Below are 26,509 nucleotides of genomic sequence, written 5' to 3' on the forward strand. Positions count from 1 at the left end.
ATCTTAGACTGCATCATCACTTACCACTTACCAGTAGGGATTGCGATTGCACCCAAGGAAGGTTGTAGTGAAATAAATTTAAAAAAAAAAACCTGTGCTGTTTATTCACACACGGCGGATGTGTAACTTCTGAAAAGTATCAGAACTATTAGGATAAATGGAAGGTTTATTATTCAGTTTCCATGGTAACTAGAATAGGTAAAAAAAATGTATGATGTTTTCTATCTCACTCTGTCCTATACATTTATGTGGTTGTTTCTTTAATTAGATATTATTCGGTTTCCTTGGTAACTCAAAAAGGAAAAAGACATAAAATAGTATGTATATTTCTGTCTCATTCTTTGCCGGCTTCATCCTACACATTATTGTATTTGTGTCTCTTACCTGTCGTTTTTTCCGTTGCATCCGGTTTGAAATCACAACGACTCTAAAGAAGTTTCACTTAAAAAAAATACAATAAATTTCAAGTAATTATAAAAATAAAACGGATTTTGATCCTCAGCTCCTCAGGTATATAATATAAGTTGTTATTTACTTTTTGCATTCGTAATCCAGATGTTAGAGTGCACATAAAAATATTTAGAAATTGCCTAAAAGATTAAAGATATATATATATATATATGTGTGTTAATTTAATAAAATTATAACAGAGTTAACTATAAATAAAAATACACTTATGTTGCACGCCTCATAAGCGAAGCGTTGAGGTGGGTATTACGCTCAGTTTACGCACACCGAGTGATTCTCTCAACTTAAAATGTCACTTTTTTTATTCTGTACTGCTTTTATAAGTGAATATAAATAGACAAATGGTGAGAAAAAACACTATTTTAAACACTCATGATATTTTTAAATCTCTTTTTATTATTTAAACTAATTGAAAAATTGTTTAAAAAAGTTCTGTCTTGGACGTCCGTGTGTCTGTATGTGCGGATCCCGTATCTTGTGGTCACGATAAAGAGCGAAATACTTCACTTATCGAGTTGGTTTTTTTATAGGCTTCAGTATTTTGAGGAATAGAAGCCTATTACTTTTCACAAGTAATCTAAATTTTATTGTAATGAATGAGATTATGAGGCGTGCAATTTTCAAACTATATTTTAAAAAAATTAAACGTGATTGAAAGGTTATTTTTGTGTGTATATAATAACTATAAAGTATACTTGAAACCTTTAGGGTATTTAACTATACGATCTTGATCCATTTTTGTTATAATACTAGTGGTGAACAAATTAATACATCAATAGCCTATAACAGTCCACTGTTTGACTAGTCCAGGAGTGGAGTGTGGAGTCCACCAATACGCAATGGGCCAGCGTGGTGGACTACGGCCTTAGCCCCTTTTCAATGTGGGAGGAGATCCGTGCCTCTCTTGCTAGGACTTAGTCATTGAATTAAGAAAATACAGAACCCTCATTCAGCCGTTATTGAATGCAGTGCATTGTGTACAAAAACAGTGAAAACGCCCCGCGCACGTTTGACTTTACACCCGCTGAATGTTGCTATAGTCGTAAAAATGTAATAGGCCCGTTTTGACATTTGTGCAAGACCATAGAATGTAACTTGGAACGAAACTGAAAGAAACAATAAAATAAAAATCAATTACATACAGTGTTTTAAAAAATACGTAAATTTTTTTGGGACGTTAAATAATATGAAAGAATATATCGCGAGTATTCTATTTGCGCTTACTTTATAGTAGCATGCAATTTATAATTCTTGCGAAACGTTCCGAAAACAGTTACGTTCTCAGTCTTTTTTTTTTATACTAGAGCTGTAACCATTTTTTTACTGAATATCGAAATTAAATATTGTGTAGTTATCTTTACTGCAAATAATGAACTTAGTTCTCAAAATGGGTTCTAAATAATGAGTCTGAGTTGATGTATCTGACCAAGCGGCACATTACTGAAGCGTCCCCGCGCGCACTGCGCAGTTTTTCGTTCCTCATCTTGTAAAGTTGACTGTGCGCTCGTTTAAGTTTGATATATATTGTTTACTATTACGTTAACTATGGCTCTTCTATTTTGGACATTAATTTAAACATAGTGATTTGACTCGATTTTTGTGTTTGTTGTTATATAGTACTAACTCTGTTTCAACATGTTGAAAAGTGGACGTATAATCAACAGCCAGTCACGCGTATTGGTTGTGAAGTTAAAGGAATACTTTGAACGAACGAACACTTTACAATACATAATAATATCAATCAAGTACTGATACAAACTTGAATTGATTTATCGTGAGTATCGAGTCCCGAGTCTTATGGTTCCATAACTAGTTACGTCGCGATGACAAATGTCAAAACGGGCCTATTACATTTTTACGACGATAGCTCACAAGCTTTTTCCATTTTCCCCATTTTATGGTAAACGTTTAGAACATAGGGAAAAATAATTACTGTCAACTGCTAAATAAATAAATAAATATACTACGACAATACACACATCCCCATCTAGCCCCAAAGTAAGCTTAGCTTGTGTTATGGGTACTAAGATACTTATAATATAGCGGTAAACAGTCAGACACTGAAAAACAATCATGTTTATCACACAACCTTTTTTCAGTTGTGGGAATCGAACCCACGGCCTAGACCTCAGAAAGCAGGGTCGCTGGCCATTGCGCCAGTGGGTTTTGATGCTTCAATATCAGTCGCTTACACGGTTTTTATATATTCTAACTCTGTGCCCTAGCGCAACGGTGGGCGCTGTGAATTTAAGAAGGAACACGGGTTCCGAACAATTCATGTCAGGGCAAATTGAGAATATAAATAATTTCAGAATGTTCTCTGGTTTGGTCTGGTGGGAGGCTTTGGCCGTGGCCAATGGTGAACGTTTAGAACATTAGAGGTAAAATAATTACTGTCAACTGCTAAATGTTATGAAGTGACTAACCTTTTGTTTAAGAAACCATTCTAAATTGGAGTGGTTTTTGATGCTTCAATATCAGTCGCGAACACGGTTTCTGTACGTTCTTTATTCTGTGAACTTAGTATGTATCGAAACAAAAACTTCTTATCATCTGTGAATTTTATGACATATTGATTCTTATTAAAACAAGCATTGTTGAATCAATTGAAATACATGAAAAAACATAGAAATTGTAAGGATATTGACAGTTTGCTTGTAAGAAACATTTAGCGGCCTCTAGACGTAACTAATTGACAGTTCTCATTCTCATTGTACAACAATTTTTTTCCATCTATCTGTTTTTTTTAATATAGTATGTGTTTCTTGGTGTACAGCCCTAACTAATATTACAAATGCGAAAGAGTGTTTGTTTGTTTGTCCTAACCTAACGGTGCGATCAATCGACTTGATTATTGGTATGGAGTTAGTGGGAAAGTCAGAGTAACATAGGCTATTTTTATCTGTGGGCAAATACTAGCAACTCATACTGTCTTTATCTTTCTTTTCCAAAAATCTGTTCAGTAGTTTCAAAGTTTATCGGACAAAAATACAAACAAATCTTTCTCTTTGTAATATTAATGTCGACTAGCTGGGCCCTCGACTCGTTAGTGTATCCCGCGGGAACAATTTTATTTTCCCGGTCTCAAAAATATTCCCACACGAAGCGGAATTTTTCCCACTTGTCTTACAATAAAAACAAATTTTTTTTTTAACTTTTTTGGTTAAAGTGTTTTTTTTAATTGTTATCAAAATAACAAGAGATATGTTTATAAAGAAAATCTCTATTTTAGTGTTTTTTAACTTTTTTTTTTTTTTTTTTAACTGCAATAAGATACATTTGAAAAAAAGGAGTGTATGTGAAAAATTTCGTCAAGATTTATTTAGCTGTGTATTATTAAATCCCTCAGGAACCCTTGCCCTTTAAAATCGTCGGGATTAAAATTATCATACATCCTTTCTCCAGGATTTAGGATGTTTTTCTATGGAATATGTTACTCATTGGATATATTATTAGATGTATTAATTTGAAAATTCTCTAGATTAATTTATATATTATTATGTCAAGATCGTGTATATTTTGTTCATTACCTATACTAACGGACGGACGGACGGATGTACAAGTGCTTACCACCATCGCTTAAAGCTATATTTTTGAAGTGAAAAAATAATAAAAATTTAAAGAAAAGCCGCTTAGAAACGGGGGGTAGTTTTGGTACAGGTAATTAATGAAACGCGAATGTTCTTAAACTAAGGGTAGAAACCTATACAGCCATAAAAACAATAATATAGCTTAATCAATATAAATTATCTTTTTACCTATCCGATTTTTTTATATTAATTTATTTTCCTGCTCGTAGATAAAATCTTATTAGTAATATTAACTCTATAGGCCCTCGGCAAGCCTCCATTCTAAAAATAGTTCTCCAGGTTAAATCACCCACATTCCGTAATAATTGCATAAATAGGTGCTAAGCGATGGTAGTAAAACCACAGAGTATTTAAACTTTTAACATTTAATTATTGTTTAAGATTTAACGGTCATAAAATAAACTAATAATTAAATTTATAATTGTGTTTTTTTTACGCTACTTTTCTTATGAAATTAAGCTTAATTAGCTTTACCTACTCCGCGAAAAGCAGGAGAATCTGTATGGTGTAATTTATAATTTCTACAATCCTTATACTTCACACCAAACAGATCTTCGGCAATGTAGGGTACATTGTACATACTGTAAAATCAAAGTATTTTCATTAATTACTTAATCTATTAATTATTTTTGGACCGACCTGGGAGTCGAACCTGGTTATGAATAGTGAAACATACCAACCAACCAACGAGGTAAACAAAATTGCTATTCAAGTTCAACAAGCGTTCAAATGTTATTGAAATAAATAAACATACAACGACAATACCAAGCCCCGAAGTAAACATAGCTTGTGTTATGGGTACTAGAATGACTGATGAATATTTTTATGCATAATATTACGGTTGATTGGCGCAGTGGACAGCGACCATGCTTTCTGAGTCCGTGACTGTGGGTTTGATTCCCACAACTGGAAAATGTTTGTGTGATGAACATGAATGTTTTTCTGTGTCTAAATTTTTATCTGTTTAGTATAAGTATTTATGTATATAATTTATAAAAATATTCATCAGTCATCTTAGTACACATAACACTAGCTATTTTGTATTGTATTAGTATATTATTATTTAAAAGTACTTACAATATGCAAATAAACAATTTTGGAATCGTTCATGTTCATCACACAAACATTTGACTAGAAAAAAAACACACAACACCAAAAAACTCCTTGTTTCGAGTTATAAAAACTAACAATACGTTCATTAAATATTATAGCAGACCAATTTACGCAACAAGGCAAGTATACGGCCGTTAACTAGGTACATATAACTTTAATGTCGTGTCAAATGATTACATACTAGCTTTCTAGAGTTTCACTTTTGTCACATGGCGGGAAAAGTGCTATATATTTTGGTTACATTTTCTTTAATACGCCATTTTGTTTTTGAAGTTGTGTGCAGTTGGAGGTAATAAGACAAACTTAATTAAAATATGTATCATTTTTTTTCTTTTTTATTAAGTGAAAATTTCTTTAGGTGCGTTGTGCATTTTTGTGGTTAAACAAGAAGCGTGAAACTCGCGTTTTCGTCACTGAACGAACAAACGTCTCAAGAGCTGTATATGGTGTATAATGTATATATGTACATGGATTTAGTTTTTTACTTTTATCGGCAGTCGCCAAAGACTGCTCCGCAGATTTTTTTATACTTAAATTTTGTTTTTTATTCCACTACAAGCCAGACCTTGACTGCAATCTAACCTGGTAGTAAGTGATGATGCAGTCTAAGATGGTAGCGGGCTTACCTGTTAGGGAATACGGTAATTCGTTTCTACGGGACATCGCATTGTAATACTGAATCGCTTAGCGGCACGTCTTTGTCGACATTTAAACGTTACGAAGTAAAAAAAAAACTGTGTATTCTTGTACGAAACATTGTTTAATATTATAAATATTTATTAATTTAATTACTGCTATATATACATTATTATTTAAAAACAAACCTTAATTTAATGAATACTTAGAATTAATTTATTGAATATTTTTGTATGTATTTTAATAAATATTCTTATTTTTGTGTTTTATTTGTACCAGCATATCTTTATTTACATATAAGTTGTGTCACGTAAAAAGAGCACCGGTGCGTATTGGTTGACTAGTACAGTCATACACGAATAAATGTGTTTTGTTTATAGTTGAATACATTATATCTAAGTATATTGGTATTTATATTAAATAAATAATCATTCACTCAATATAATTGCATGTGTATAAATGATCTACGAAGCTGACCCGTTTGTTATCAGTAGTTTAGTTACCAAGCTCTCAGTTCTACTGACCGAACCACTGGGAAGTTTTTAACTTATGTGTAACTTATAAACATACTATTGCACATAAGTCGTTGAAAATTTCCCCCCACTTTTTCTTGACCCATAGCCAAATAAATTTTTAAAGTCTACTCCAGTACAAATGAAATGCGAATAAAACATCAAATATTCACTTGCCGTTCAACATCTTTTAACTTCCGAAATAGTATAAGTCTTCTTAAGTGGCACTGTAATTTTCTCTTATTAGAACGCCTTATTTTCAACCCAACATTCTGTTTAGCAAACTGAGATTAGAGATATCACTAAAACAATCCGAGTATTTTGTAAAATGTAAAATGTGACACATTATATACACTAAACTAAACGTTACCTAACTGATATAACAACGAACAAAAGTGTTACTGCAAGTGATCGTATGTGATGTCGGCGTGGAAACCTGAAGGCCCTGCGGAGTATTTGACCAGCTGCATCCTGCCATCTGGTAGGAGCACGTGGTAACTTCCTTTGGTAGATTTCCCCTGTTTAGCTTCTCGGTGTCCGTAGTAGTTACCGCTTTCTTGGTCGCGAACACGGTAACCGAAATCATAGTTTGCTGCGTACTGGAGCTGTGAAACCACATAAAATACGTGAGTATAGCTAATAAATAAAATAGGGGCTTTAAGAGCCAGAAAGGCTTTTTTTTACAGTTGTTCATTGATCATCTTTGTACATTATACTGGCATTAAAACAGTAATAATACATTAAAGAGAATAATCTAGAGTATATTCTAATCTCTACAATTAACCAACTAAAATATTTTTTGAATTCGATAGCGCAACTCTTGTGAGGTATCTAGACCGTCTAAGCAAATGTCTGAGCAAATTAAGTAATAGCCGCACAGTGGATCGAGTATCGATCGAAATTGTTATTTAAGTCGTTGATTGTAACGTAACGCATGAAAGTCTGTATTGAAAATTTTTACTGAGGCGAAGTTGGGTTTTTGTTTGGGATTGGAATCGCTATGTGGCGATGTGACCGACAAATTATACCAATCTGTTTTCTTTTATATATATATATATATATATTTTTCTGTGTTTATGTAATAAAGGTGTATTTATTCAATTTTTATTTTTTTTTCTCTCGCCTGTGCATGTTTTATTGTTTGCACTGTCCCACTTTCATGTTTTCTATCATTTCTTTCACCAAGGGTTGTCTGTAAGAGAATGCTTTTGCAATAAGACCGCCTTTGCACACAACTGTATTTCCCTTTTTTTTTTAAATGGTTTTTTATTTATTTTTTTCTTTTCTCGTGTGTTTCTTGTATTGTTTCTTGTGCAATAAAGTTTTTTTTTATTTGAACCATCATGGCTTTATAAGTTATATTGGAAAGAAAATTAAAAACGCCATTTTGAGTTTAAGAACATCAGCGTTCCTTTTATGCGGCACGACTTGTATAAAGTTAGCCTATTAGGTAATTCAGAACGGAAACTTTCTTTAGTTCTTGTTTCTGGAAGCCAACTATTGGAATAGAAAGCGTACGCTGGTTGATGGGCGGTCACGTTTTGTATACAATTAATTGTCCCTGAGGAGGCAATTGTATTTACGTAGTATCTATTACATTGTTCTATGGCCTGTTAAACGAACTTTGTACCTAAAACTTAGCTAAGTTTCAATTAATCATATGATCCCACTAAAGCGCACGGGTCTCCCACACATGAGGAAGGTTTAGGCCGTAGTCCGCCTCGCTGGCCCAGTGCGGATTGGTGGACTCCACACGCTTTTCAGAATATTATGGAGAACTCTCAAGCCGGTTTCCTCAAAATTATTTCCTTCACCGTCGAAGCAAGTGATATTTTAATTGCTGAAAACGCACATAACTTAGAAAAGTTAGAGATAGGATTCGCACTCGTCACCCGGTATATTAATTCGAAGAATAGAGTAGTATAAATTTTATTGCTTTAACTGTACACATTTTTTTGGTGTTGCAAATGGGAATAGTTCCAAAACAGTTTGCCACTTTTTAGCGTGCAATTTTCTTATATATTTAAAGTTTATTTTACATATTACTATTATCTTAAATAACACTTTAAATTTTAAACTTTAGATACTAGGTAATTAAGAACTGTAAGAACAAAAAAATTCGACAATAATATAATATGCCTTACTTATTAACCAAATTATTAACCTATTTTACTAGTCCTACTATGTTATACCTACTTTGAAGTCCTAACCACTGGGTACCCCACCGCTTCACTGACTTATCACCGCTTCACACGTTTCACTTAGTCTGGAATTATTTAGACTGGATAGAGGATTTTTCTTTTTGAGGAATTCTAAGTATAGTGAGGTTTTAGGGGCGCCCAAAACGAAGGAAGCTTCAATAATGAGTGAAATACTCTACTTTTTACACTCGCGAGGCAATAAAATAAAGTCTTTGGGTTTTTTTTTAATAATCTATACTCTATGAACTAGTACAATACCGTAACACAAGCTACGCTTACTTTGGGGCTAGAAAGCGATGTGTGTATTGTGGTAGAATATTTTTTATTTATTAATTTATTTACATCCATAATAAACTTGAAGGGTAGGTGCCTGTAATTACACCAGCAACCGTGTCCTTCAGCAATGCTCCTAAGCGTCAGAAATAAGCGTGGCGGTAGTTCTTCCATGGACAGGCTCTGTCACTAAAATCTCTACCATCTTCAAAAATCTGGCTATGCGATGTTGAAGCTGAGATTATCGCGCGTTTTTCATTAAAAAAAAAAAAACTTAAACTTTTGAAAAAAACTATAATTTGGATTTTATCTTTACACCTATAAAACATAATTGGTATTAGAGTAGGTAGTTACTAGTTACTATAGGTGTGTAACCTTCGATCACATTCGACATGATATAGATTGCCTATGAAATATCCACAAGCATGCAATAAATCAATTAGGCAAATATGCTAAATAATAACCCAACTGCGAAATACAATGAGGTAATGCCAATTTCATAAATAGGTAGGTATTTTTATTGCTTGCAAATGTTCGCTTCTTTACTTATAATTTCAAATGGTTATAGAGAATCATTGGCGCAAAAAAAAAATCAAAATTCAAAATTAATTTATTTCAAGTAGACCTTATTAATAAGCACTTTTGAAACGTCAAGTCAGTCTGTTTGTAGTGACTCTACCACCGGTTCGGAAGGCAGATTCCACTGAGAAGACCCGTCAAGAAACTCAGCAGATTGCTCTTTTCAGTATTAGATTCTGGTTGTCAGTATTAGATGGTTGCCAGAAAAGATTTAATAACTTACAATTATTTAAATTTACATAAAATAATTATTAACTTAAGAAATAATATCAATAATTTAATAAATACATCATCACTCTTACCTAAAATCGAAGTAATTGTTACACTATTAATTATTCTATTAATAATTCTAATTTAATTATTTCTATCCATGAAACTTATGTAATTTGTGCAAATTGTTTCTCACGTGCTTAAAAGGATTCCTTTTCCTATATTTCCTCGGAAAATGGGGAGTGGTTTTCCCCTTATTTTCCTTGGACACTTGGTATAGGTCTAAATGTCCGATATTCAGGTTATGATGACCAACGAGTTCTTTTAACTGAGACTGAGTTAACATATAAACCGGCTCAATTATATTTTGAAAATTCCCTAAAGCAGGTAATTCGAATTTTGGCTGAACATACGTCGGGGGGGACGTGAAAATTGTTGCGGGAGTACCATAAATCGGCACGCCATAGGAAGTTGATGGTGGACCCCTATACAATTGGGGGGGATTGGAGAAATTTGGACGACGATAATGGCGGATTTTTTTCGAAAAACTCCCTTTAGACTCTATGTAACCGGCATCAGGCGCGTAATTTTGGAAATCGTAATCTTGGCCACCGAATTCGTCATAACTATAATCATCGTCCTCGTAAAACGATTCGTATTTATTGTGCGGTCTTTTTTTTATCTGTGGGTAATCGTATTCATCTATATAGTCTGTCGCTTCACCGATAGGAAAGTTGGGTGCTAAAAACACGTTGAAATCGTTAACTCGTTTCTTGTTGAACGGATTTAATCTTATAAGGCGCTCGGATGTAGGAGTGTCAGTGCTATTAGAGTGAATACTTGCTTGGGTAGCGTTTTTTTCATCCTCTAAAAGAAACGGTTCGGTTTCCAGTTGCGAGCGTTTAGTTCTATTCGATGTTTTACGTAATTCTTTTTTTAATGCTTTTTTAATACTTACATTATCGTCTCCGAATGCTGATGTTTCCGTCCCGTCTTCTAGTAAGTGTTGAACACCTGTTGGTTCTGCGTTATGATGTAAATACATTTCGCTTTTGCTGTCATCTGTTTCCTTGTAAATGGGTTGATATCCGTAAGTTAATGATTCATAATGTGGATCATTTTCTTGTTTAACATAGTACTCTCCCTTGATATGTTTAGGTCCGGTACTTATTGTTTGGCTAGCAACTTCGACTTTGTAGTAGTTATTGCTTTTTGTTGTTGTAGTTTGGTCTGGAACTATCGTTGGTGGAACTGGCTGAAGATTAAACATCACTGGTCCTTTATTCGGATCTTCTATGTCATCTACTTCTTCAGTTATCGGTTTATGATCTTTGGGATTTGTTTCAGGTTCAAACGCACTTGCATATTTTTGTGGTAGCTGTGAATATTTTATATTATCGTAATTTTGTGTTAAAGGTTGTTGAGTTGGATCTCTGAGGTAGAAATAAAAATCCACAGGCACACCTTTGGTTATATCATCTGGTGTTTTGTCGTTGTTTAAAAGAGCATTAAATTCTGATAGTTGATCGGTAGGATTCTTGTTCAGCAAAGAATTGAGGACTTGAATATCCTGTAATGGTTGTAGGGAGTTGACGATATTTGGGTAGGTTTGTTTCGCGTGACTTGGTATTGATGCTGTGTACAGATTCGTGGGTTCGTTTGTTTGTGTGATACCAGCATTACCATTCGGTTTTATGGTCACACCTTGCTCATAACTCGGAGTGGGTGATACGTATACAGTTTTGTACCTCTTTGGTTCTAAGTTCTGATGGTAATCCGCGGAACCATAGGATCTATGGTTTCTATTTCTCGTATCTTTTATAACCGCATCTGCTTTGGTGATTTTAGTTGGTTCCGATACTTGTAAGAATCGTGTCTCTCCGCGTCTGGGTGGTTCAAGTCTTTGTTTTTGGACTCTATTTGCTGGCGATGAAGTTTCTTGCGCATTCCTTGGTGGGCTATCGGTATTCGGTGATATCCTTTTTCTTTGTACAATTCTTTGTCTTGCCGGCCTGCCTTGACTCCTTGTGACAGGAGCCATAGTAACCGGGATATCTTTCGAAGTAGCCTGTTGCTTCTCCCAGGCCAACTGATGATTTTCTTGGGAATCATGATAGGCTTGCATATAACTGTCTACCATTCTTGGTCCCTTAGACCATCTTTGTAGCTGAGCTTTGTGCTGCCGCATTCGTTCTGCGTTGAACATTGCTTGTTGGTTGTTCGCGTGTATTCTTGCATTTTGTTTAGAATTGCCAGCTAATGGATTGCCGTATGGTAATATTCCGGGGCTACTTGACAGTCTTACGCTATCGTCAATCCTGGATTGCTCGTTGATGCTTTCAAATACAGGTCTAGGGTTAGGTTTAGCTGATAAAGCTATGTGTATCGTTAACAGTAGCGCAGCAGCTATTGACTTTACGTTTGTTACTCGTAGTTGCGCCATTTTGTCTGTAAATAAGAAATAATAACTATTATTAAAATGGTATACGTTATTTGGTGCAGTTGTGCGTGCTGGGATTTATAAGCATGAGGTCCCGGAATCAATTTTTAATTTCTAAATTTGCTTGTTCATCCTAATTCCTAAGGGGTGGGTAGGACATCAACTTCACTTTTGGGGGTGAATTATAATCCCGGCTCGCACCTCTAACTTTTTTAAGTTATGTGCGTTTTAATGTAAAGAGAAACATCGTCGTCAACATAAAATTTGCTTCGGCCGTGGCTAATTATCACGCTACGGACACAGACGTTCTGCAAAGTGATTTAGCGTTCTGGTACGATACCGCGCAGAAACCGTTAAGAGGTGTGGGTTAAATATGAATGCCATACCCCTAACAGGTGAGCCCGCTACTATCTTAGGTGAGATTACAGTCAAGGACTAACGGGTGTCGAATTTCAACAAAAATTAATTAATTGAAAGTCCACTTTCGAGAGGTTTCGATTCCCACAACTGGAAATGAATCATAATCATCTCAGTGTCTGGGTGTTTATTTGTATATTATAATTATTTAAATTCAAAATTTATTTCAAAAGAAACGGGTTTGCCTTGCTTTTCAGTAAGATGGTGCGTAGAAACCGATTAGATGTACGGGTTTAATAATATAACTGTCATACTCCTTGAATGATAGCCCGCTATCATTTTGACCGCATTTTCATCGGGTAAGATTGATGTCTAGGGCCAACTTGTCGCCATTACCGGCCCACTACGGGTCTCCTATGAGAAGGCCGTAGCTACCACGCTGACCAAACGAACTGTGAAACCTAACACTCCTTTGGAGTTTGAGAACGTTATGGACAGCACTCAGGCTACAGGTTTCCTCGCGATGATTTCCTTCACCGTAAAAGTGATATTTAAATTCCTTAAATTAAAAACGCACATAACTCGGAAATGTTGAGGTGCGAGCACGGGATCGAACTGCCCCCGTAAGAGAAGCCGATTCTCTAACCACTCGGCTATAGGAAGCGGCTTCCTAACAGTGAAATAAAAAAAAGTTTTATTGCAATCCGATTTATTTATTTAATTAGCTTTTCAAGGGAAACAAACAGTACACACATATGAGTAGGGCCGTATTTTTATATCACATAAACCAATGAAGTTTCCACAACTTAGCTAATTTAACTTAGGTAATTTAAATTGTTATCCATGATTTTTATCAGTTATTAGGATAGTAATATTATATAAGTATTTAAATATCACAAAGGTCAACTATTTGTAGAAAGTAAGTAGGTGTGTATAATATAATAGGTACAGGAAGTCGTAATAATAAATTAACGCGTGTTATACTGTCATGTCGGACTTTACACAAATGAAAAGTTTTCGCAAGTCATTAAAAAATGTATTTTAGATCGCGTTTTTTGTTGGATAAGTGTTACGTGGTGTAACAGATGATTTGCATGAAATGTGATAGGCATCGAAAAGTGTTACGAGTTAGGTATATCTTCTAGTAACAAGTCATATTTAAAATATCAAAGTCGTATAAAAAGTTAATAGTTTGCGGAGATTTTAATGTAAACATCTTAAAACATAATTGTTTAAGTCCCACAAATATGTTCATGGAGGCTACAAGTATTACGCCACTAGCGCCACATGTTTGGATAACATTTTTACGAATATAATTCCAATTAATAAAAAGTAAAAATTATTGAATTAAGTCGGTTGTGGTTACTGATGCTTTAGTTTTTAAGTGAGTGGGTATTAATTCGACGGCTGACTGGCGCAGTGGGCAGCGACCTTGCCTTCCGAGTCCATGGCCGTGGGTTCGATTCCCACAACCGGAAATATTCGCCAGTCATCTTAGTAACCATAACACAAGCTACGCTTACTTGGTGCTAAATGCAATAATTTACACATTAGAAGTAAGAATAAACTTACAGTGCAATATACTAGGTTACATAAAATTCATAATCCGTTTAAAGGAAATTGCATACAATTCTACAATAAACTACCAATTGACATCTTGGAGATGTCTCTTAAAAAGTTCAAAGTTTGTATTAAACGTAAGCTTATAGAAAAGTCCTATTATAGTATAAAGGACTACGTAAACGATAAAAAAGCTTGGGTGTAAATTATTGCCCTAACAAGGTTGCTCTTCTAATAATTTAAAATGACATTGTGAGATGGTGATAAAAAAAAAACACTCGGCTTAGTTTGTTGTGGGCTTCTTCTTAGACCAGGACGCGTTTGGAACCCTCGTAGCTTTAGTTTTAAGTTTACGAATGTGGTTATCGCCATCATCTCACTATCGTGTAATTCTTATGTACGCATCAAAAGTGCCACCTATGGGCCTACTTGAATAAAGATATTTTTGATTTTGATTTTGATGGCGATGTGTGTATTGTCGTAAAAAAAAAAACTGCAAGTTAGTAGTAGTACAAGAGTAGGCAAAGAAAAGTGCGAATTTTATGCAGAACGTCAATATAATACTGGTGCTGAGTGCAGAGATTGTGCTAAATTGTTTTCCAAGAGTTTAAAACGCGATTGCTACTTCGAAAAGTCCCGATATATACAAAATAAAATAAAAATAGCAGTAATGTTATAAAAACTACTCGGACAATAATTAATGCGGAGACGGAAAGAGTATCACCGCAATAACCGCAACATAACTTTAAACTCAATGTAGATAATAAAAATTAAAATGTAATATTAATTGAAAATGTCTGGCCGATGTCCTTATTTTAGGTCTATCATGATTTACAACAAAATCTTAAAGTATATAACAGATGAAAGAAAAGAAACGATATTTAAGCGAAATCTGAAACATTGGCTTATTCAAAATGGTTTTTATGACGTAAACGACCTTTTTAAATATGATGCTAAGACCTTATAGACCTTTATCAATTATTAATAATGTGACATTAAATCCAAATTCTATAATTATTGCAAATCGAAATTATTCTTATGTTTTAAGTTAACAAATTATAATATTTTGATTTTTTTATCTTTTTTTTTTTGAATTTTTGAGAAACTTATTTTAAATCTGATACTTTACTATTTTCATAAGTATGATTTTCTTCGTGTTAGGCAATTTGGGCTTACAAGGGGTCCCTCAACTATCGACACTGTTGTTTAGCTAATTCACACTTTATTTGAAGTCTGGGAGGAGTCACGTGATGCACTTGCTGTGTTCTGTGACTTGCCTAAGGCGTTTGATTGTGTTGTACATGAACGTTAGTCATAAAACTACCCCACTATGGAGTTCAGGGTGTAGCTCTCGATCTGATCAGTTACTACTTGCGCGATAGGGTAAAAATGGTAGACGTTAATGGAAAGCGGTCTAATGGGTCAGTTGTGAAAATTGGTGTTCCACAGGGTTCTGTATTAGGGTCTTTTCTATTCCTTATTTACCTTGCTAAGGACAATCACGGGATAGTATTGTATGCTGATACATCATTTACGTTCAAAATTAATAGTCGTGAATTGGCTTTTGACCATTTAAACTACTGTCTCGCTAAAATAGTACAATGGTTTGAAGCTAATAATTTGGTATTCAATGGGAAAAAACTAAGTGCATAAAATTTTCATTACCAAATGTTAAACATGTAAAAACCTAATAATGAGGAATAATAATGAGGAATTAAAATAATGAGGAATACTAATAATGAGGAATTGAATCCGGTGGATACGACAGTATTACTAGGAATAACGTTAGATGCTAAACTTCAACTCATGTAAATAATTTATCGAACAGGCTTAGTTCTGCTGCCTATGCAGTAAAGAAGATACGCCACATGACAGACATAGAAACTGCTAGGCTAGTCTATTTTAGTTACTTTAACAGCATTATTATAAGCAGAAATAAACTTGTAGTGCGATATAATAATAATGCATGTGTCATAATACACAGGGGTAAACTTGTCCTATTCATATAGGTGGGCATAACTGCTATTTTTATAACTAGACTACACAAAATAAGCAATTCATTTAAAGGAAATACTATACATTTTTACAATAAATTACCCGTTGATATCTTGGGGATGTCTCTAAAAAAGTTCAAAGATTGTATTAAGTGAAAGCTTATAGAACAGTCCTATCATAGTATAAAGGATTGCGTAAACGATAAAAAATCATAGGTGTGTAAAAAGCTGGTCGCTTCTTAAATATTTTCAAATGGCAATGTGAGATGGTGATAACAAAAACAACTTTGACTCTGACTATGGCCAATCTCTCAGAAAAGGTTGTTTTTTTCCGTACCTATAGAGGAATAACTTAGCAAAGCATAGCTTTTTAAGCTAAAGTTCTAACCCCGCTATCCCCGATTCTCATATCTTATAGCTTTACTTTCGAGGGGCCGAGTTAAAATCCCAGAACGCACCTCTAACTTTTCTAAGTTATGTGCGTTTCAGGTAATTAAAATATCACAGATCACTTGCTAGTTGCTTCAACGGTGAAGGAAAACATGGTGACGAGACCTGTATGCCGGCACGGCTAGCATGGGCACGAGACAATTATCTCCCCGGGAAAAGGGTATAAATTAATCTTCTCCCAAAGCTTCATCAATTCTTAGAGCATGTGTCATAATAACAGGGGTAAACTTGTCCTATTCCTATAGGTGGGCATAACTGATATTTTCTTAACGAATTAAACTGTTATATAACTGTTATTGTAAACTGCTATAATATAATTTATAGGTTTTCCATTTTGTGTACTTATTCAGATTTAGATAATATATTTTAAAATAATTTTTTAAACGATGTTTGAACTCAATTGACTAGACTAAAGCTTATTGGTCTATGGGCTAAGGATATATAATCTGTGAGCGATACATGTTTTTTCACTGTGAAATCACAGAAAATGAATTATTACTGAGGAATTGTTCTGAGGCGTGACACTAGTGACTATTTATTCAAATTCAAATTGTTCAAATTGTAAAAAGTCAAAATTTCCAACGAAATAATTATAACTTATCACAGAAAATAATTTATATCATAACAACATGGTAGCATTTTCAATAATGTGTTACGCTATTAAAAATTAATATTGTGTTATATTATGTGTTTTGTATTATAGCGCCCTATATAACATGAAATAGGCTATTCCATGTTCGCGTGCTGTGGCAGGTGGACAATGGTCACGTTAACTATATCCCCTGTCAGGGGATGTAATTTTGTCTTCTGGCTCTACTGACACTTCATAGTTAATGAATGGATGGTTATCTATACAACATCCATTACAAAAATATTTTAATTTATAAGTACTAAAACGCACTGTAATTTACTTACAATTACATAACAAGTAGTAAATAACACTTAACGTACCTTAAAACTACCTTAAACTAAGATAAGCTAAGGGTTCGTACTGTGTGACGAAACTCTTCTTCCTCCTGGCTTATACCTTCGTGGTTGAACACACCGCTAGCGCGATAGAAGCTACTAGTGGTGCCATCTAGTAATATGCTTGTTAACATGCTGTAACACGTTTTTGTGTTAACACGTGTTGCTAATAACCTAAGTACTGCACAATCTGTGGTTATGTATAACTATATAAAGGTCTGCTAAAATATATAAAACGTTTAGTTAGAACAGCTGTCACCACACTGACGCGGACGTGATAAGAAATGGACCGCGGATCTCATGAAGAATTTACGAAAAAAGGGTCCCGAGTTAACCTATACAATATGTAAAGAATATAATTTAAAATATTTCAATTCGAATTAGTAATGCTATCATAATATGGAGTGCTATAAAATCACCTGACGCAGCTTTAACCATTTCGAGCTAACAGTCAAAATAGTTTGTTGCAATGGAGTAGGATTTTAATTTATTTTTTGGCGATGTAAATAAATATACATAAAACTATTTTATGAGTTGCGTTTTGGGATTTCCTGCGGGTAATTCGAATATCGTGGTTTTATTTAATCTATATAAATAATAGTGTCTGTTGTTACTGTAAATTGTCAAAATAACAGCTTTTGATGTGAACCATCTATAGACGAGGGTAAACCTTATTTTTGGTGTGGCTGTATTATGTGCGTATATATGCAGTCGTCACGTCGTGTGTATGGTGGATACAGAATTGTTTACTACGTTACACATGTGAGGATCTGGATAGGCTGTGTTTTGCTTAAAAAAACATTTTTAACAATAAAATATCACCTAAGTGTGTAATTTGTATTATAGACGATGATGAGATGTCGTGAATTTGTTGGACGAGTGTGTTCGGAATAGACCAATAAATATGTCAATTTAAAAGTATTCTTTATGATGTGGGGGGGATTTGGCAAAGTTTCCTGGTGGCACCTTATTCAGAGGTAGCCAGAATGCCATTACTGCTGCTGATTCCTGTTGTAATCTGTTCTTTTATGCTATATACAAAACAATTTCGATGTTTCACATCGGCCAGTAGTTAGGTTAGTTAGTTAGTTAGGTTTCCGGGCATTTTGCTGATTTAGTCAACATTTTTATATTTTATTAACTTAAACGTTTTAATGGTACACGGGCTGGTGCAATTAAATAAATGTTTAAATCGTTATTGCGCTATTCATAACACTCATATTAAATATGCTATAGAAGTTAAAACATTTGCTATCTCCCTGGTGCAGACCTGGTGCAGCGGGATAGCATTTTAATTAGGAGGTCCCTGGTTCAGGAATGTATAATTTCTGAATTTTCTCTGGTTAGGTCTGGTGGGAGGCTTCGGTCGTGCCTAGTTAGCTCTCTATTTATGGTATGATGTCGCGTAGAAACCTATTAGGGGTATGGGTTTAATAAAGCTGCATTATCATTCACCACTTAGTGAGATAGCAGTCAAGGGCTAACTTGTGTATCTTTAATTAAACAGCACGAATCGCATCTGCAATAATATTAAAAAAGTAGTGGTTGAAAGAACGGACACTACTTCTAGTACTGAAAAAAAACAACTTTTGAGAGTTTTAAGGGAACAGTTGTTTTTCTACGAAAAATCGAACCATTTTACTTATTATCTCAAGAAATAAATAAAGCACGTAAAAAATGGCTGTTATCCCAGGAAAACAAAGTGCTTCAACATAATTTATAAAAAACCGTATTAACGTGGAGGAACAACGTGGGCAAGTGTTAATATGGTATCGTACCTTTCTTAATTTTTAACCGAAATCCCATAATTTAAATGACCGTCTTTCACAGGGTCTTTTTAACCCTCTCAAATTGGAATTTCAGCACGCCTTTTCTTAGTGGATACATATACTTCACAGAGAAAACAGCCTCCAAATATCATGTCTCTAGGTGCGACGGTTGCGAAGTTTTGGATTTTAATTCCTCACTCATATTATAAATGCGAGTTTTTTTGTTTTTTGTCCTTCCTTTAACTATGCAACCACTCAACTTGATTTTGGACATAGTTAGTTGAAAGGACTCACGAGTGACATTGGCTCCTTTTTATCCAAGAAAAACTAATCATTATTCGTTCCCCTTGGGATTTGTAAAAGATCTCAATCAACGCGGGACAGCTAGTTTATATCTACACATTTGATATTAATTATTTGCATAATGCTAATTGAAAACCAATGATTCCTTACTCCTATCCTCAAATTTTCTTCAGATAATACTGAAAATAGAATGCAGTAAGCACATTGCACTATTGCGTACAGTGTACATAGATGAGTAGGGATTTGAAAGTAATTCTAATTTTAAAACATATGGTTCAGGAATTGCATTACAGTTACAAAACCATTACCATTTCAAAAATATTTATAGTAATAATTGACGGATCGCCGAAACAGGTCGGCTCTTGCTTATACCTTCGCGGTTGAACACACCGCTAGCGCGATGAAAGTTACGAGCGGCTACGTGTGGCGCCATCTAGTTATGCAGATGTAAACCTGCGAGCTGTCATGGTGTGGTAGACGGTGCAAATTCTGAGGTTATGTAATGATTTTACGTTCTAAAAAAAATTATGTGTATATCCTGGATGATTATAAATATAAATAGAAAAGAAATTAATGGTATTAGTTCCTTAAAAATTATTTTTAAATCTGCGGCTAACAAAAAGTATCATTGAATTTTTTTGCGTTTTCGTGGAGAAACGATGGAAAAAAAGGACAGCTGGACAAAAGAATTTTTACTTTGAGCATGCAAAAACCATAGAATTCCTAAAAACTACACATATCTGCGCAGTTTTGTATGGCTTCTTTTGTATTTTCACAAGTAAATTTTTTGTTTGTTATATTTGACGCACCAAGCAGATGGTCCACCTGGTGATAAGTGGATAACCATAGCCTATAAAACTTCGTAGGACGCAAGAAAAAGTCCTACAAATTGCCACCCTGTGTGCGTCAACGTGAGGTGCTGTAATTACACCGGCAACCAAGCTTTCCAGACAGTAGGTACAGGTAGTTAGTTCAAAACTGCCTTTGTATGTATGTTTGATTAAAGAAAAAAAGGTTTCTGCGTTCAGACTGGTGAAAAATATGCATAATCTGTGGTCGATATAAGTTGAAGTAGGAATTCAAAATGACAGGAACCCAGATCAAAAAGAAACGTCATTATAATGGCGGGAGGAGGTACTGAAGAGTACAGACAGACGTGACAAGGGAACATTGAAGAAGTTATCTCCTTGTACTTAATTATAAGTGTGCTAAAGTTCAGATAGATTGATGTTTAAATTTGTAATGCTGTAACATAAGTTGTAATTAGAGATACTAAAACAATTAAACGTTGTAAGATATGAATATGGCGTTTCTTTTAGTTCAGAAGCCGGTTTTTTGTTCAACGTCCACATGTGGTATTGTGTTATTAATTGAGATTGAATTAATGTAAAAAAAAAAAAATTTAAACATGTTTATTATAGAAAAAAAATTCATTAATGTTCGAATCTCGAATGTGTGCAATGGAGCTTGTGATGGATAAACCTCAAAACCCAAAGTGACCAAAAACAAAACTACCAAGTTCCAAATTCCACGGTTTTGTGCCGCTTGGATCCAGCGGCTACCTGCGTCGCGCTTAATGGCGTCTGTCCACCTTGTTGGAGATGGACCAACGCTGAGCTCTGCTGGGCTGCCATTCCAGCACCTTGGGACTCCAATGTCCATCTTTGCTCTGAACTGTGTGCCCTGCCTATTGCCACTTCAGCTTCGCGACTTGAATGTGTTACTGTGTGTATAACTGTGGTTCATTGATGAATATCCACATTTCTGATTTGATCATGTAGAGATACTCAGAGCATAGCTCTCTCTATCGCCTGCTGAGTGACTGCGCCTTATGAGGCCCATAGTTAGCGACCATACTATATTAGTACAGTAAATATTAACTTATATAGTTCATAAGTTAATATTTACTGTACAAGTTTTCAGATTCAATTGTTATCATGGAAAGCAAATGATGTAAAATCAAAAAGTAACTGTTTCTTATGATAATGTCTAGCTGGTGGACTCATCCTTCCTTAGGTTTGGAACAAGTTTCCTATGGAGTTGTGTGATAATGGATGCAAACATAATATCTATTCTTTTTCACTCTGAAAGTGAATTTCAAAATACAATAATGTGGTAACCAGGATTCCGGATAAATAATAAATATTGGAAAGGACAAGATAATGATTTCTGGCCAGATGAAATATTGCGAAGTTGAATATTAGAAGACTTACAAACTCATGATATTAATTCTAGAAATGAAAAGAATGATTTTTGTTATATTCAGCGAGTGCAATTTGATTTATTTACAAGGACTCTAAAAGTGTGCAACCAACATTACTTAAATGAAATGTTTCTCCATATGCATAGAATAGTTCACCTCAATTATATTATAACACAGAATGATAGATATTATATACATATCTGGTCTTTGATTTTTGGAATTTGATCAAATAGACTGAATTGATGTAAAATTATAGCTGCTAAACCCACATTGAAGCAGTGTTTTGGGTCTGAACTCTATTTCTGTTGTTACATAAGTTGTCCATAGCCCAATGTTTCCGAAACGCTGAAGACGCTGGGGCTGCTGCATACAATGGATTCCTATTATATCGGCTGCATTAGTTAAAACTGAGTTAGAGCTATGACCTCCTCCAGGTTTGATAAAATACATAAGTGCATTTAAAAACAAATGATAATAAGAAAGTTACTTCCTAATGAATTAGATTCATTTAGGTACATGTGACGTGTATAATAGCTAACGTGTGTGCTCTAGCAAAATCTGAAAGTCAGATATTTATCATATTGAAGTTATATTATATTTGTGTCAACTGTCACTATAGGACATTCTTATCCTGTGTCTTGTGTTTTAAGCCACATGGTAGTTAATATTTATAACCTCTGAGGTTAGATAAAGCAATAATCTATTTTATTATATTACATTGGACTACCATAACTAGTAGTACCTTCTTAATGTTGAGTTCTACCTACTAACTTTGTCAGAAATTTGTTTATTGCAAGTAAACTCAAATCAGTAGTAATATAATTTGTATAGTGTACCAGGGATGAAACTAATGATGATGCATAAGCCAAATTCGATATGGAATGATTAGCATTAGCAATAAACGTCACTTAGCAACCAATGAAAAGAATGATATGAACCTATTGAAAAATGTTGACATTATATTTAAGAACACAGGAAATGTTATTTATTTCGGACTGTTAGAAATATTTGTATAATTATCTGTCTTTTTATAATTTCATCCTATTTAACTTAATTAAATCTAATTAATCGCAGGTGTTTGGGCTCGCTCTTTTTCTTTGCCAAGAGAATTTCACTACGCCTTCAAGTCCGAGGTTGGCCTTCAGGTCCGACGAGTTTCAAGGATCAAAATAAAAACCAAATATAGGGCTGTTAGACATGCAGTCATAATTAAAAAATTTGCTATTTTTCCTACGTATTACGCACTGAGCGGTTAAATTTTCCTTCAGAAAACAGTTTTAACTAAAATTTATTTTTAATTTGGAAATGGCGATAAAGTCACAATTTTTGATTATTTAAAGTAAAATCCCATGCATCGTACTTTTGGTTTTTTTTTACAAAAATTCCACATCGAATTTGGCTATAGAAAAGATAAAATGTACCTATATATTTTCCTATTATAATCCTTAAGGATCACACGTATGATAAAAGCTTGGGTATGAATTGCTCTAACTTCATAGCTGAATATTAATTCGACTGTGAGATGGTGATAACAAAAAAAACCTGGCTAAGTTTGTTCTGGGCTCTTCTAAAACCAGGGCGCGTTTGGAAGCCTCCTAGCTTTATTTCAAAATAACGAATGTAGTTATCACCATCACTTAACAGAATAAAACATTTTTGAATTTGAAAATAACTCTTGCAACACACCTGCAAAAAAATCGTGAGGAAATCATTTATCTATCTATCAGTTAAGCCACAATATCAGCCTTAAGAGGTGGCCTATATAAAACCCGCAGTTTTATCGTAATCAGTAACCTTTAAATTAGTACAAGATTTATATGCTCGCAATCCACGAGTCGGTTTTCGCATATAAAACTGTGTCTAAAAGCTCAAAAGTGCCTATAATTCTACAACAAATTTGAGCTTTACCCTAATTCCAATATGATCTTTTTTACTTCGGTCTACAAGTAAAAACGTACTCTGTGACAACATATATATATATATATTTCTTTCTACGAGCAGATACTCGATACTTTTGATTCGATACAAAGTACTAATAGCATCGAATCAATCTTGCGATAGGTACTTACTCTGTATCGATACAAAATGCTTGGTATCGAATCGAATCGGACTGACCTTATTTCCGAACGCATCGGGCTCTGACAGAACGATAGTGAAAATCCTCTCTAGGCTTTCTCGCTCATTGGTTGGTAAAGCGCGCCATTCGTGGAACGCCTCGCGCCACGAACCCGTCCGACTTTATCCGAGCCGAGAGCCGCCATTTCGCTTAGGCTGCCTCCATCCGCTTACAATAAACAATAAAAACAAAGGTGTGGATTGCTCGTTTGCCAGTGTTCCGACCGGAATTAAATTATAATAAGTATTAAACAGGTTTCGGTTCGATATTGGCATATCGTTGGTAAGTATTTTACACCCGTCATAATAAAGGAGCTTATGGTGAAGTTCCGGGAGAACTCGTCAACCATTAAGAGAGCCAACGGGCTGTACCAAAAAGAGATTATTTTGGATGAAAAGTGTTTAACGTAAACCAAAAGTATCGATACATTAAAAGTATTTGTTTGAGTAGTATCAAAACATGATTTGAGTGCTATTGAATACTGATTCTGGCAAGAGTAGGTATTAATAGTTTGTTGGTGCCAGAATTCGGAAATTCCTAATTATGATGGATTTATATACTTTGTATAAATACAAATTACAAAACCATTCCAAAAAGTTATAGTAATAATTGGCGGATAACTATTGGCGGATAACTTAATTTTAGGTTAATTTAGTTTCCTTCGGCTTATACCTACGCAGTTGAACACACCGTTGGCGCGATGGGAGGTACGAGTGACGCCATCTAGTTATGCACATGCAAAACTTCGAGCTGTCATGGCGGGCCTCGTGCCAGGTGCATAAACTGTGGTTAGACTTATAATAATAATTGTTAGGTTTCCTTGGGTAATCAAAATCCCCGCTAGCGGCGGAGTGGTGATTTTTTTTGTAAATTTTTAAAAGAGAATTTATATTTTCCCTACTATAATTTCACTGTTGAAAATTAAAAAACAAAAAGTATATAAATAAATGATAGAAAATTTCAAATTGTTAGATCTTAAAATATTTGTATGGTTAAACTTTGATGTGAGAAAACAATAAATAAGAAATTATGGATGTTTTACTTAAATTATGGATGAATTAACTTGAAAATTATGTTAAAATTTTCGGTTCCTAAAAAGTATCATTCTGGAGATTTTTGTAAAATTACAGCTGCTACTGGAAGGCTTCGGCCTCGGCTAGTTTCAACCCTTTATTATTACTCCTAAGTTCTAACAAGTTAGACCGTTGCTATCTTACGACTTCACTATCACATATTATCTATTAAAATTATGTTCTCGTTCAACTTTTGTTTAATTTAAGTATACAATGGACAGTGTCCCTAATTGGCAACTCCAAAAGTTTAATGAAACCTAACATACGGATCATGTATGTCTACAGAATCCTTTTTCAAAAATATTATAGTAATAATTGACGGTTAGCTGTAGCAGTTTAGCTCGCCTTATATGTTCTTAGTTGAACACATCGATAGCGCGATGGAAGGTACGAGTGGCGCCATCCAGTGACACACATGTTAAGCTACGAGTTGTCATGGCGTACCAAATTGGACTGACTACTATGCGCTAACTGATAAGGCTGACTACGATCAGACATCCAAAAAATATTTGTATGGTTAAAGTTTGAATGGTCCGAGCTCAGAAAAAAGAGCAAGAAATAAACAAAATATTTTTGCAAAGACTTGAAATGTAAGCGTGTCGGAACACGCTTAACGGACTAACTCTTTCGAGAGAGGATTCGTGTACCCAATATTGGGATAATTTGCGGCCGACGAAGACGATATTCTCTTCAATAAAAAGGAGTAAATAAATTACGTAAAAATATACCTATTACGTGTGAGTATGTATAGCGTTATTTTTTTTTTATATATTTTTACACAAAGATTTTTCTATTTTCAAAATATTATCAACGGAGTTTAAAAAAGGAAGAGTTTCTCAATTCGTCTGTGTGTTTTTTTCCTATATTAGGTATTAATTATTTACGCGATTACTCCGCCAAGTATACACCGACGCGACTTGGTACCATTTTAATTTGTTGAAGATCTATTGGAGGGATCCTGTAAAAATTGAGGGAGCTCATCAAATGTTATAATAACCTATAGCGATTTGAGTATTTTCTAATGTAACTTGAGCATTTTCTTTCGAAAAAATCCATTTCTAGGCACATGAAACCAAGATGGCTTCTGAAACATTATGAGTAGGTATTATTATTTTGACAGCCGATTGACGTAGTTTGCAGCGACCCTGCTCTCTGAGTCCAAGGCCGTGGGATCGACTCCCTATACTGGAAATTGATTGTGTGATGAGCATTAAGGTGAGGTATGAGGTTTTCAGGGTCTGTGTGTTTATCTGTATATTCTAAGTGTTTATGTATATCATTCATTAAAATATTCATCAGTCATTTATGTATGTATTTCATATAAATTGAGGATGTTATATGTTATATATGTATTTATGTTATATATTTTATTTGTATTTATATGTAATATATTTATATATTTTTAAAATTTTAAATCTTATTTATTGCACCACCTACCTCTTTTCTATGTTTTTTTCCTTTTACCCCATTGGTTGCCTGGAAGAAATCGCTATGTAGCGATAAGGCCACCAAATTGTACTGTCTTGATATGTATTCATATCTCTGTATCTACTTTTTTTCTTTGGTGTACAATAAAAGTAAAGTGTAAATAAAATTCATTCATTCATTCATTCATTCATCAGTCATTTCTATAGTTCAACGCGTACATACCACGATAATATTTTTGTTTGTTGCGAGCTGGGATTCGAACTCTGAC

General features: G+C 34.3%; 1 protein-coding gene across 1 annotated transcript; it reads right to left on the reverse strand.

Annotated features, from left to right (window-relative positions):
* Positions 1–6,717: 6,717 nt before the first annotated feature.
* LOC120634722 lies at positions 6,718–12,025 on the reverse strand. The gene is made up of 2 exons (XM_039905497.1): positions 10,541–12,025; positions 6,718–6,924 (listed from the first exon to the last, which is right to left on the reverse strand). The coding sequence occupies exons 1-2, from the start codon at positions 12,023–12,025 to the stop codon at positions 6,718–6,720; spliced, it is 1,692 nt and encodes a 563-aa protein (XP_039761431.1).
* Between the last annotated feature and the right edge of the window lie 14,484 nt (positions 12,026–26,509).

The sequence above is a fragment of the Pararge aegeria genome, chromosome 25 (genome assembly GCF_905163445.1).
Source record: "Pararge aegeria chromosome 25, ilParAegt1.1, whole genome shotgun sequence".
NCBI lineage: Eukaryota > Metazoa > Arthropoda > Insecta > Lepidoptera > Nymphalidae > Pararge > Pararge aegeria.